Source organism: Jatropha curcas, chromosome 3 (genome assembly GCF_041381405.1).
Source record: "Jatropha curcas cultivar XTBG-Jc1 chromosome 3, XTBG_Jcur_1.0, whole genome shotgun sequence".
In the NCBI taxonomy this organism is placed as follows: Eukaryota; Viridiplantae; Streptophyta; class Magnoliopsida; order Malpighiales; family Euphorbiaceae; genus Jatropha; species Jatropha curcas.
Window position 1 is genome coordinate 32451327 of NC_143153.1, and position 14314 is coordinate 32465640.

Below are 14314 nucleotides of genomic sequence, written 5' to 3' on the forward strand. Positions count from 1 at the left end.
TTATTTTATTTGCAGATAAAATCAATATGCGTTCTAAGTTTTCTGTCTTTGCCACCACATTACACTGTTTGTTCAATAATAACTACAGTGAGTGATTTCCGCATACGTAGAAAAGCGATTGGAAGAATCATTTTTTGCCATCACAAAAGTAGACTATCACTGATACAGATTAATTTTTTAAAATTGAGTTAATACTAATCCTGATTGATGAAGATTAAAGGGTGATTATAAGAACAAAAGCAGCAATTTAAGCAAAGTAATTAAATATGAGATTGAGAGGTAAACAAGAAGAGAGAAGAATAAGAATCAACATGTGGAAATTGAGTATTCTTATTGCTTGACAGGATACAAATAAGAGAAGCCTCTTATTCATATGTACAATCTGTCAAAATTTTGTCACCAATTATACCTGGCTACTGCCAAAAATGATCCAAACGCGCCGACAACTTAAACTACTAGTTATTAACCAACATTTTTTGAACAGGCACTTGCCTCCTATCTCCTTTATTTTATTTTATTTTGGCAATTGTCAATATGCCATTTATCTGTATCACAGGTGAATAATTCCAAAGCCTAGAAATAAATGACCAGTGATAATGAAGAAGATGTTGATTAATAAGTTTGGATAGTATTGGATTTGGTTTGGTTGGCATTGCTCCAGCTTTTATCCCCGACTGAATTGAATGACCTGCATATTTTCTCCTAACCTACAATCCCAATATGTAAAATGCAGACATTGTATGTTTTGATGCTTGAAATAATTACAATTGAGTGAATTTAACTTTTCATTAGTTGTTCTCCACACAAATTCATACATTGATTTGCTACTTTGATATCCACAGTTCTGATGATTTGTTTCCATATTCTTTCTTTGACATATTCCATCCAATTTCACTACATATTCTTCAGTAGATCCACCACAGAAGTGATAAAATTTTGGGGGGACGATTATTATTTCCAATAACATTAAATTAAGCCCTACTTTCTAAGCATACATCGTAGGGCACACTTTATTTTCTCTTAGGATACCATTTGAAAAACTCAGGTGGTATGGTTATTGAGGAACTTCACTAGGAGCTGATTCACCTTCTCTGGGAGTTTCTCATGAACAAAATGGTTCCCATCTTCAATGAAGATGATCTCCAAATCAGGCACAAATTCCTTTACCTTTCCACTCTGTATGTAATCTTCCACACCTACAAACTTCATAACATAGTCCTTTTCACCCATGATCAACAGTGATGGAACTGTGATTTTTGGATCCTTAATTCCACATTCTACATTTAACGTCCTGCATGAATATACCAAACAGTGAAGTACATGAACATTTCTATGGAAACTAAAATATTTCTATGGAGATCTTAATGTGATTGTGGTTTTAGGGTATCTACATAAGCTCTGTAAGGTGTAGAGGGAAAGAAGGATATTGCTTTTCAAGGTTTAAAGTGAAAGCTTCAAGGTCCCTGCTTGATTAAGTTGGATACATTATTTTCTATATTTTAGGAATCAAGTTTGAAGAGTAACACTACCTGTATGGAACCTGTAATGCAAAACGGAATCCAGATTTCTCATACAGGGATGCATAGACTTCAAGATCATCTTCAGAGAACCATGGGGGTAGAGGAGTAGAAGGATCAACCAAATCCATGATTTCTTCATTATCATCCTTAGCCGTTGGTGGCTCAGTGCCAGAGAAGAGAATGTAAATGTTCTTTATCACTGTCTTAACATCTAGACGGGCAAAGTCTGCCTCAGCTCTTCCTGGTTCCTACAATTAGATTGGAATTACATTTAAGATTAGTTTTTTGAATTATAAATAAAATTTTGAAGGTTTACAGCTAATTGAGGCGAAACGGAGGAGAATGGTACCTGCCACCTTGCTATGTAGAAATCCTTGGGCATCAGATGAGTTGGGATACCATTAGGACCTGGTAGCATGAAAGGAATACCTAGAGTTGCAAGCGCAGCCACCCTGCTAGGGTGGAGGACGCCCATTAGGTATGCTGGAAAAACTCCGGCATCCTTCGCTACAAGATAAGCCTGCTACCAATTATTGTATCGTCAGATTGAAGTCGTCAAAATGACCAAAATATGTCAATTATATGCAAGGTGTGAATTGTTCTGTGGCTTGTCTTTTGCTATTCCAATGTCTATTTCTGTGCGAGGAGTCTCTTTCTGGAAGTTGAGTGTTTGACTGGGCATCAATATATATAATATATTGGAGACTAGTAGGGTTTGAACTTTGATTTCATGCATTCAACTGTTGCTCTAGCCAAATATTGGCAAAATGCAGATGCTCTGTCTAGGTTGGTGACAAATCTACCAAGTGAGAGAAGAATTTATTCCCATCTGTTTAGAACTTTAAGGAATATATATATAACATTTCTTTCATGTATTAAAAGATAACACCATTTTACCATTAGAATAGTGCAACATATAGGGTTAGTTTGAATAGAGAATTCTGGGCAATATTTACTTATTGACATGGCAGTGACCTTGCTGATGCCAAGAGTGTCGAGAAGGGCGATGATATCATCAACAAGATCCATGAAGGTGCCTTTCTCTGGTTCTGGTGGCTGATCAGAGAGTCCTTAGCCTCTGAAACCAAGAGCTATTGCCCTGTAGCCATTATTTGCAACAGCAATCAATTGGTGTCTTCATGTGTACCAGATTTCTGGGAATCCATGCAAGAATAACACCACTTGAGGACCTGCAAGCAAGGCTCTATCACTGCCAACCCAAATGTAAATGTAAATAACAAATGAGACTAGTTAAGTGAGAAAAAGAGGGGGGAAAAAAAAAGAAAGAAATATGTTGGTTACTAATAGCAACAGCGATCTCTGCGACTTGTAGTTTTAATCCATTTACTTGAACATGGGATTGCTTAATCTGATCCATAGCAGAGGGAGGGAGAGTGAATAAGCTTTAGGACGTTAGTAGTTTAGTACCGAGACTTGGACAGAGGGAGTCGTTAAATATGAAAGTAGGTCGTAGAAGAGCGTTTATGTCACATGTTCCTTAAGCTAAAAGCGCAAACAACCACCTAAAAATTATTGGATTGAAGCTATTATTAACTCCAGATCCAGAGATGGGATATGGGGATTTTCATTTTTCTCACTTCTACTTACCTTCTTATTTATTATAATCATTACTGTTGGTATTTTTAATGCTCAGCCTCAAAATAGCTTGTGGGTTTCATGGTGGTGCATTGGTCATTTTGTACACCTTTTTTTTTTTCATATGCTCAAATCATTTTAATTTCCTTCCTGAATAGTACCATTTCTTCCATCTTTTTGTGCACACATTCATCATTTAGTCCATTTAATTAGATTCTGACTAGGATTTGAATTTCAACCTCACAACTCCAGAAACAACTACAATATTATCGAGTCAAAGATTGTTGGTAGTACTTTTGTGTTCTTTAACCCAGCATTAAGAGAAAACACTAAAAGGGCGATTAAAATCGCTTAGCGTACATCTAATACACTAATTTTTTCTGAAGTGGAAGCCATAGCCATGCTTGAGATCCTCTTCAATTGCTATGCTTGTTGAGGAAGTTGATGAGGAGCTCATTCACTTTCTCTGGAAGCTGTTCATGAACAAAATGGCTTCCTTCTTCCAGGAACACGATGCTCAATTCTGGCACAAATTCCTTCACTTTTCCACTTCTTATGTAATCCTCCATGCCTGCAAAATTTATTACATAATCCTTCTCACCCATGATCAGCAATGCTGGACATGTGGCTTTCGGATCAGTTATTCCACAATCTAAGGCCAGAGTCCTGCATAAGAATATCAAGTATAATCTCTTATCTTTCCTTCACAAATCATTTGAACCGAAAAAGAAAAAGAAATTACTGACTCTGAAGCTTTAAGTCTTGTTCTGTATAAATGAATTTTAAGTTTATGTTTCATTTATAGATAGGGTATTTAGAGTTTTTTGCATTTTACCTGTATGGAACTCGTAATGGAAAACGAAATCCTGACTTCTCATATAAAGATGCATAAACTGCAAGATCTTCCTCAGAGAACCATGGAGGTAGAGGAGTAGAAGAATCAACCAAATCCATAATTTCTTCATTATCATCTTTAGCTGTTGGTGGTTCCGTGCCAGAGAAGAGAATATAAATGTTTCTTATCACTGTTTTAACATCTAACCGGCCAAAATCTGCTTCAGCTCTCCCTGGTTCCTGGATTGTTAGTTACAATTTCAGTTCTGTTAGTTAGGCCTCCAATAACGTTGGAACGCATACGGGAAAGAAAGAAAAGTGAGAAAATTACCTGCCACCTTGTTATGTAGAAACCTTTTGGCATGAGATGATTTTGAACAGCATTAGAGCTTGGTAGCAAGAAAGGAACACCCAGAGTTACAAAGCCAGACACCCTCTCGGGGTGGAGGACAGCCAGTAGGCTCACTGGTAGAGCTCCAAAATCCTTCCCAACTAGAAAAACCTGTCAATGGCATACAAAAATTAATGTATCAATTTTTTTCTTGTTGGGGTTCATTAGGCATCCACTTCGTTTACGTGAAGGTTTTTTTTGCGCTAAATTATAATTTGAATTTAAGACCTTGAAGTTCCAAAGATGAAAGACTATTCCAGTACCATTAAGTTCAAAGTCGACCCAAAAAAAAGGTATTATAACTGGTACGGGAACAACATTCACTGTTAACTTTGAACTAGTTTTAGCATTCTTTTGTTAACCCGCTATAATATTCAATTTTTAGCGTTTTATGAAAATTTACTATGACAGCCAGCTAATTAAACAGTTAAATAATGCTAAATCAATTAATAACTATTAAAACAGCTAATTTTGCCAAACAAATATTTCTGTTATGAATTTGCACTAGCAGTTGACAATCTAACTGCTAGAACTCTTAAATTAACAGAATCTGGACCCATACATAATCTTTGCAAGTGGAGATCTAATCAGAGGATCATTAATACCTGTAATAACTAATTTTGAATCAAAAAGTAACAAGGGATTCGGTTTAATGTTACTCCCTAACCTTACTGATGCTGAGAGTATCAAGAAGATCAACAATATCATCAACAAGGTCCATAAAGGTCCCTTTCTCTGGCTCAGGAGGCTGATCAGAGAGTCCATAGCCCCTGAAATCAATTGCAATTGCTCTATATCCAGCTTCCGCAACAGAAATCATTTGGTGCCTCCATGTGTACCAAATTTCTGGGAATCCATGCAAGAACAACACAACCTTACTACCTGGACACAACAGAAGGATCCATTATAATCAATCCAAAAGTATAGAAAAGTTAGCAATCAAGTGAAAAAATAAAAAAGAATTCCAAAGAAAAGAAAATGATACCAGTGCCAATCTCTGCCACGTGTAGATTCAATCCTCTAACTTGGACATAGGTGTGCTTGATCTGCTCCATGGCTGATTCTGATTGAAGTACTGAAGATGGGAAGAGTAGGGGAATCTGTGCAGAGAAGAGAACTTGTTAAGACAATTCTATATAAAGACAAAACTAGTGGGGGGCAAATATCCGTTACGATGTTTGATCTACGATATTTTTGTTCCACGTTGCTTTCAATTTTTCTTTATATAATTTTTTATATTAAAAGCTTTTTTTTATTAAAAATGTAAAATTTACATATAGGTTTTTTTTTTTATTTCATCATTTTTTTACTGTAAATCTATTGAAACCATAAAAAATGAACTAATTTTTGCGCTTGGGTTTCTCGAATTTTATATATTAAGTGATATAATTTTTAGTAAATTATAGAGTATTTTTCACAGTTTTCTCATGAACTTTTTAACTTTTCTTGGTTGAAAGGCTCTAAATGATAATTCACTGTACGTTAATATGTTCGTTGTTTAGTCCATTTAATTGTACTCCAATTAGAATTTCAACCTCACAACTTCCAAAACAACTACAATACAAAATGAAAGAAATTGAATTCCATGATCGAACACTTGTTACTATTTGTTTCCATATTTGGCCATAACACATTGGCTATAATAAATTTTGAAATTTTTGTTAAGATGTTTTAAGAAGGCAAGTAAGTAACTTGATGGCTCTACTGTTTCTGCTTTTTCTCCTAAAAGCACAGCCTAACATAGAACTGCACCACTTAGTCCTACTTGGCTGCTTGGCTAGCCAAAGCCACAATTAGGAAGGGAAATTAAGAAATTAAATTCTTTTTCAGTATCCTCAAACTTTGCAAGAAGGTAAACTGTTACACTAGGAAAGATCAAAATAGTCTATTAAACAAACAAATAAGGACAGGCACTACGGCTTAGATGCGACTAGGGTATTATTTTCAGCAGCATTCTCTTCCTTTCCTAGTGCAAGGACCACCTTCTTCAGGATAGCTTCAGTCTGTTGGTGGGCATTATCTACAGCCTTTGAAATGGCTTGCCATTTCTCGCCATGCTTTGGTTCTGCCGCGACACACCTCTTTAACACATCCTTCTGGTTTTCCTCAGTGCCATGCTGAAGTTCAAATTTGTAATATAATGCCCAGAAATCCCCAGTGTCCGGAGCAAGAGTAACTGCTCTGTTCAACCAGGTTCTGGCTTTATCTACCTTCCTATCGTGCCAGAACAACTTGGCCACAGCAGCAATAACATGAGGATCGTGATCACATTTCTTGAGGGCATCCATACTCTTGCTTTTGCGCTGTGGACGTGGAACCATCTCGATAGATGCTGCCCACAAAATGCCACTGTTTGGACACTCCTGCAAAGCCTTTGCCATCAAGATATCAGCTTCCTTCTTATTTCCATGCCTTGATTCAGCACGCACAGCAGCAAGCCATAGTTCAGGGTTTTGAGGATTCTTCTTCCTTGCCATGGTGAGTACCGCGCGAGCTTTGCTCAGCCCATTCATTTTCTCTTCAAGATTGGCAAGAGAAAGCCAAAGAGGTATACAACTTGGGCAGTGCTTCAAACCTGATTCATACACTTCCTTAGCCTTTTCAAACTGACCAAGCCGTTCTTCAAGCTGCCCAAGCATCAACCACAATTTGAAGAATGACGGGAATCGCTTCAAACCTTCATCCAGCAATCTCCTCTCCTCCTCAGTATTCCCAAGTTCCCTCTCAACAATGGCAGACTTCATCCACACTCTTTCAGTACCACCTCTTTCTCTTGCCTTAGCAAGCAGCATTCTAGCTCTTTCAGGCTCGTGATTTTCAAATTCAAGCTTAAATGCAGCAAGCCAAATCTCCTCAGAGTTTGGTATAGCTGCATAAGCTTCTTGAAGAATAGCCCTAGCAGCAGGCACATCACCAGCAAGCCACTTCTCTTTAGCACCCATAAGCCATAGAACCTCGGCTTGTGGCCTATAAGTAACTGCCTTGCGCAGCAAAGCATCAAGAGACTCCCTGGTCCCATGGCTCTTCTCAAGTTGTGCTGCCTTAAGCCAAATACTCTTCTTCGTCAAAAACACAGTTAGCGCATGAGCATATATAGCTCTAGCAGTCTCAATAGACCCCCTCTTCTTACACTCCTCTGCATCAGCCACCCACGTTCTCTTCCTATCCTCTTCCTCCACTCCAATCCCAATCGTGTTCTTAATAATTGCTTGACAAGTCACCACAGAACCTGCCCTTTCCGCTGCCTCAGCCTCCTTCATCCATGCCTCCCTATCAATCGCTAACCCTTCTCTCTGTAAAGCCCTAATACCTCTCTCAATAATCTTTCCAACCATTGATGTATTACCATTTGCCTCCTCCAACTTGGCAGCAGTTATCCATATAGCCGGCTCCTTTGGTAACTTCTCCCTGGCCCTGTTCAGTACCTTCTTAGAATTGTCATATGTCTCCAATCTTGCCAATGCTAACCACAATTCAACATGTAAAGGACAACACTCCACCGCTCTATGAAGTAAGGTTCTGGCATTCTCCTCATTAGACAACTCCACAACAGCTTTCCATAACCTAACTGAATCAGGAATATGCTCTAAACCCTTCCTCAACACCCTACTTTTATTCGCATCATCATGTTCCAGTTTTGCAGCCTGCAACCACAACTTAACAGAATTGGGTATACTCTTCACTCCCTTAGCTATAACTGCTTTAGCATCGTCAGGACTAGCCAACCTACATGCCTCTAACCAAACATCTTCATTTTTAGGACATTCGTCACAACCTCTTTGAATCAACTGCCTAGCTGCCTGAATCTTCCCAGCCACCTCTTCCAACCTAGCAGCAGCAATCCACCCAGGTGGATGTTTTGGGTTAGTCTGAATAACACTCTTTAACAACAACCTAGCCTTCTTAATATCAGAAATCTCAGCATCGCTAGTAATCTTCATACTCTTCAAATCAGTCAAATATCCTTTAGGATCCACCACAGTCAACCCCGAAACAGAATCTGATAACCTATCTAACTTCAATGACAAAACAGTACCTCTCCCTTCACCAACAGCAGTCAAGTCAGTAACAGGGGTCTGAGACCATGGCGTCTCAGTCCCACCAGCAGCTCTACTTTTTGGATCTAAAGCAGTAACATGCTCCTGTTCTTGCCTAGCTTTTTCAAGAAGGGTATCAGGTACAGGCACAAAGCTCTCAAATCTCTTCTTTTTATTTCTTAACGAGTAATCACCAATATCCGGTATGCTTTCCCACTCCGAAGCCGATAAAGTATACAACTTCCTCTTCAAATCAGCAAACTGCTCAGTTATCTTTGGATTTGAAGCACGATACTTTTCAATCTCTTCCTTCAGCCTCGCCTCTCTCCTATCCTTTCTTCGTGAGTCCATCCTCTTATCAATTGCTTCCCATACGGCATCAGCTTCCTTATCGTCTTCATCATACTCCGCGGAAGCAAACAATCCGACATCATTCCCTTCAAATTCATCAAATTTCTGGTTTTCATCATAACCCTTATCGTCTCCGTCGTCGTCATCTTCATCTTCACCTCCTTTTCCCCTTCCACGGCCCATCCCAGCTCCGGAGCCGGTTGCTCCTCCAATAGTGGTAGCAGATCGGTCAGGAAGATCGGGAGCAGCTCGAGCCGGACCAATATCAGACCGGGTAGTGAACCCAGTAGCACCACGACCAAGACCAGCGACATAGTTAGGTGGCGGTTTTGAGTTCAGGAAATCGAGTCGGGGTTTTGGTGGGGCAGGCGTTTGCATGCCGCCATGGAAGGGGATGTACAAAGTAAGGGTAGAATAGCAGGTGATTCCCAGTTGGGAAAGAAAGGTATTGTTAGGGTTACATTGGGGTAATAAAAAATGTTGATGAGAGACAGGAATTTGTGATTCAGATTGGATATGGTGTTTAAGGGCGGAGAGAGTGGTGGTGTTAGGGTTGAGGTGTAAAGATAGGGTTTTGTTGTTCGGCGATTTTACGAAAACCATCTCCGATCAAATCCAAAGAAAAAAGAACCAAAAAATCAAATGGAACACCTACCTATATATATATGTGATGAGAGGCGGTTACCCTACAAGAGAGGAGCTGAAAGACAGTAGAAAGAGAAAGGAACAGAATTTACCCAAGGAGAGACCTTTGATGTAGTGAAAGCCTCACAGCCGACGAGATTTATGAACGGTACAGACTCAAAAGAATAGTGACGGTGCCGATCGGAGCTGACCGTAACAAAACTGGCGGCAGCTTTTTACGGTACGGCTAAAAGTGAAGATTGTGGTGTCGGTGGACGAAATTGAAAAAATGTAGAATTTATTTACCTCCTAATTGCATAATATTATGCAAACCATTCTTTATTTTCCGGTGGTTAACTCTCTTTTTTACACCTAAAACTGCTAATTATTTCGAACATGTCCAGTTAAGGAATTCACTAAGCAACTAATCTTTCATATGCAATGTGTGGGTACAGTCTTTAACAAACTTAATATGATTAAAAAATTCATCTTGGAAATTAGATTTGACATAAAATGGAGAAAAATCCCGCTGAAAGCACTTCTCTCATATGACTCTTATGAATCTGATATTAAGTGAAAAAAAAAAAAAACTCTTAGAGCATTGAAAATAGTAATAATAGAAAAAAATTTACTAACTATCACCGTGTTTGAATTTGCACTCCTATTGAGCTCGAATTTGAGCTCTTAAGAAATTAAAATACAAATCTGAATTCGAGTCAATATAAACAAGCTTTAAACAAGTTAATTCAAACTTAATATTTTTTAAACAAGCTGAGCTCAAACTTTAAAATGTGAGTTTGATCCGAACTCGAACTTTTATCGGCATTTCACAAATCAAATCTAAATAATTTAAAATTTTAATTCAACTCGTTTATGAAAATTAGGGATTGCATATGAAAAAGAAGAAAAAAAAGTCAATGAAGAGGTGGTGGTATTGTCATTGTGTGTGAATCACCAATGAGGCACATTTTGGCCAATTTGGTGGGTTTCATAGCTGTAATTGCACTTTCATTCAATTTGTTCATGCAATCCAATGGCTATAATTGCGGTGCATCATGCAAAATATTGCAAAGGAAATGTCTTCATTTTTTAGTTACCCCATCTCACTTTATATTTATATTTTCTTTTTTTATATTATTTTAATTACAGTTAAATTAAAATTTTGATTTCAGGCATAATTAAAAGTTTTTTATTATATTAATGTGTTGAAAAAAAAAAGAAATGAAAGTACTACTCTTCTAGTGATGGGTTAATATGAAATAAAATTAATAATTATTTTATAGTAAAATTAAATAAGGATTTTTTAATTTTCAAAATGATAATTTATACCTTCTATAATGTATTTTTAGAATGTCAATCTTAATTCTTGTGAAAATATGAAATATTACTATTCAATGAAGAGAATAAGGAATTTATATTACACATTTTCACAATTTAAGATAAAAATAAATATACCAAATTATATTTTTGCAGTGATTTAGTAATTAGTAATACCGAAAACATAATTTTATATTATTTACAAAATTTTGTTTTAAACAGATATTATTATACATACATAAATTGTTTTTAAACAGTAAAATCAAATTACCATTCAAATAAATCCTCTGTACTTGGCAACAAAACAAATAAAATAATTCTATATTTTAACTCAACCTACGCAACTGTGATTACCTCGAAAGCGCCAATTAGTCAAATTTTAAGGAAGAGGTCAATGCATAGTGAACAGCGAGCGATGCCCAGTTGCTTACCATTTCTAAATTTCCATGTAAAGCTTGTCTTAACAAATAGTTTGCTTGCAATACAAAAAGAAAAGAAAAGGTCCCACCTTTTCTGAAGACTTGTCTTCCTCCTCTCTTTCTCTCTGTAGTTTCAGATCTAAAACACCCAATCTCTGTTTGAGCTTCACATTTTTTACTCAAAGAACCCATCAAGCTGGTTTGTTTTGATTCAAGGGAGGCAGAATAGCAAGGAAAAACAGATATGGGCTTGTCGGGTATCCAAGAAAATGGGAAGGGGGAGGTGGATGTTTCTTTGGGAGGAAAAAATAAGTACAAGAGGATGAATTCTGAGTTTTTGGAGGATTCTGAGGATGCTTCGCTTCATCATCATCAACAATATATTAGTAGAAGCACTAGAAAATATGTTATTGCTTGTGCCATTTTTGCCTCTCTAAACAATGTTCTTCTCGGCTACGGTAAAAGTTCTTTTCTTTTGACTTCTCTTCTTTTGATCAAGTAATGTCTGCAGTAGCTGTTCTGTTCTTAATTTATTGTCTATATTTGATATATTCTTCACGCTTCCCTCCCTTTTTGTTGGCTGTTGTGCTTTGCATATTAATGCTCTTATTCTACTTTTCTTGGAAAAATCCATGGAGTTTCTGTCAATATTTTTGTGCCTTTGTTTTTGTTATATTAAATATCCAGAAAACTTTACTTGAATTCTTATTGAAGTTATTTGAATTATTATTTTTGTTCAGTTCAGAATAATTACAAGTATAAAAACCAAATTGTCTGAATTAACAACGTCCATTTGCACAGTGACAATATTGTTCCGGAGAGTCTTTCCTCATAATTGTGCAATAATGAACAAAATCATGTGTTTAATTGTTGAATCAAGTGGTAATTAGAATTTCTAATATGGTGGGAGCATATTTGGATAGAATTTTGTTTAAGATTCTGGGCCACTTGACCTTCCATCATGATAATGCAAAACTAATTTATTTGGATATGTTTTTGATGATAAAGGATCAGAATCTTATAGGTTTTTTCGGCATCTCATTATTGCTAACTTTATACTGGTTATATTTAATTGATGATTGTCTCTTTATGGCCATGGTAGTTGGAAAGTCTTATGACTCTCCTCACCTGCAAACTTGGAGATAGGGATTAGGGAGAGAAAGAGCTCATGGGGGTTGGTTTTGGGATGAAGCTTTTTATTAATTTTATACTTTTTAAGTTAAATTAAAGTTGCACAAGAATTCCTACAGCAGCAATTACATTATTCTTATTTTGGACTTTCTTTACCTTTTTTATTTTTTTCGGTGAAGCAATCATAGATGGTTGCTAAAAAATATTGTTATATTCAGATGTAGGTGTGATGAGCGGAGCAATTATATTTATACAAGAAGATCTAAAGATAACTGAGTTACAGGAAGAAGTTCTGGTTGGGTGTTTGAGCATCATATCACTATTTGGTAGTTTAGCTGGAGGAAGAACATCAGATGCTATTGGTAGAAAATGGACAATGGGATTAGCTGCTATTGTCTTTCAAACCGGTGCAGCTATAATGACGCTTGCTCCTTCATTCAAAATACTAATGGTTGGAAGACTTTTGGCTGGGATTGGTATTGGCTTTGGAGTTATGATTGCTCCTGTTTATATTGCTGAAATATCGCCAACTGTTGATCGAGGCTCTCTCACCTCCTTCCCAGAGATTTTCATAAATTTTGGAATTTTACTTGGTTATGTTTCAAATTATGCATTTTCAAGTCTTTCAGTTCACACAGGCTGGAGGGTAATGCTTGCTGTTGGAATTTTGCCATCAGTCTTCATTGGAATTGCACTTTTTGTAATCCCTGAGTCACCAAGGTGGTTGGTAATGCAAGACCGAATTGATGAAGCAAGATCAGTCCTCTTAAAAACAAATGATAATGAGAGAGAGGTAGAGGAGAGACTTGAAGAAATACAAAAAGCTGCTGGAAATGCTAATGCAGATAAGTATGAGGAGAAAGCTGTATGGCGTGAAATGTTAAGCCCTTCTCCTGCGCTTCGCCGGATGTTGGTTACTGGTTTTGGGATTCAGTGCTTCCAACAGATTACAGGAATAGATGCAACTGTCTATTACAGCCCTGAAATTTTAAGAGGAGCTGGGATTGAGGATAATTCAAAGCTTCTTGCTGCAACAGTTGCTGTTGGCGTTTCAAAGACTGCTTTTATATTGGTTGCTATATTGCTAATAGACAAACTTGGAAGAAAGCCACTGCTTTATTTGAGCACAATTGGAATGACTATCTGTCTGTTCAGCTTAGGTGTTACCCTCACATTCGTTGGGGAAGGACAGATTGGGATTGCCCTGTCAATTTTGTTCGTCTGTGCAAATGTAGCTTTCTTTTCAGTGGGAATTGGTCCGATTTGCTGGGTTCTGACATCTGAAATCTTCCCTCTAAGGCTGCGTGCTCAAGCATCTGCACTTGGTGCAGTGGGTAATAGGGTGAGCAGTGGCTTGGTTGCAATGTCTTTCCTATCTGTTTCCCGTGCAATATCCGTGGGTGGAACTTTCTTCATTTTTTCAGCAATTTCTGCACTCTCTGTTGTCTTTGTTTATACATTTGTCCCAGAGACAAAAGGAAAGTCATTAGAACAGATTGAGTTGTTGTTTCAGAATGAACACGAATGGCAAGGTAGCGAAGTGGAGTTGGGAGATGTTGAGCATCTTGTGCAGAAAGAGTGACTCAATTTTGATCGGAAAGGCCAATTAAACAAGCTATTTGCGAGTCACTAAACCTTTATGGTTGAAGATGCATTATCTGGATTGGGTACCTGTATGTGTTTGCAAACTGAAGCATCTATGAGCTGGCAGCAAATGGAGCATGCATATTATAAGCTTGAGTTGCAGATTTTCGAAATCCTGAAATTAGTTTGATCTGTATGTCTATTCATATAGGCTTGATTCATTTTGATACCCTAAGAAAATCATATTGATAGGGAGTAATAGAATTGAGATTTTTAGTAGGCAGACCTATTTATTATATTGTAACTATAGTTATTTCCAAATAAACCTAAATAAAGTTCATTACTGATACGTTTTTGCAACAGAATTGATTAAGTTACGAAGTTGCTTACAGAGTCTCCAGGATATTACTTATGTAAATTTAATTAACAAAAGTTCATTTTATTTTGTCGGATTGTTATTCCAATTCATGTATGCAACCTAATTTTGGGCCTCTTTCCAGGAAAAATGGC

The 14314-nt window shown here is 37.2% G+C and overlaps 3 protein-coding genes and 1 pseudogene across 4 annotated transcripts; 1 reads left to right on the plus strand and 3 right to left on the minus strand.

Moving 5' to 3' along the window:
- Window positions 1-758: 758 nt before the first annotated feature.
- LOC105646956 (epoxide hydrolase 2-like) lies at window positions 759-3168 on the minus strand (annotated as a pseudogene). Its single transcript, XR_016320063.1, has 5 exons — window positions 2823-3168; window positions 2496-2722; window positions 1870-2040; window positions 1530-1768; window positions 759-1291 (listed from the first exon to the last, which is right to left on the minus strand). The product of XR_016320063.1 is annotated as an epoxide hydrolase 2-like (transcript).
- A 143-nt stretch (window positions 3169-3311) lies between these two features.
- Window positions 3312-5493, minus strand: LOC105646957 (epoxide hydrolase 2). Its single transcript, XM_012232917.4, has 5 exons — window positions 5327-5493; window positions 5009-5223; window positions 4282-4452; window positions 3952-4190; window positions 3312-3782 (listed from the first exon to the last, which is right to left on the minus strand). Exons 1-5 carry the CDS (start codon window positions 5394-5396, stop codon window positions 3533-3535), a joined length of 945 nt encoding a protein of 314 aa, XP_012088307.1. The 5' UTR covers window positions 5397-5493; the 3' UTR covers window positions 3312-3532.
- Window positions 5494-6147: 654 nt separating this feature from the next.
- On the minus strand, window positions 6148-9733 carry EMB2770 (pre-mRNA splicing factor-like protein). Its single transcript, XM_012232918.4, has one exon. The coding sequence runs from the start codon at window positions 9330-9332 to the stop codon at window positions 6255-6257; it is 3078 nt and encodes a 1025-aa protein (XP_012088308.1). The 5' UTR covers window positions 9333-9733; the 3' UTR covers window positions 6148-6254.
- Window positions 9734-11089: 1356 nt separating this feature from the next.
- LOC105646959 (Major facilitator superfamily protein) lies at window positions 11090-14169 on the plus strand. The gene is made up of 2 exons (XM_012232919.4): window positions 11090-11547; window positions 12439-14169. Exons 1-2 carry the CDS (start codon window positions 11334-11336, stop codon window positions 13800-13802), a joined length of 1578 nt encoding a protein of 525 aa, XP_012088309.1. The 5' UTR covers window positions 11090-11333; the 3' UTR covers window positions 13803-14169.
- Window positions 14170-14314: the final 145 nt, after the last annotated feature.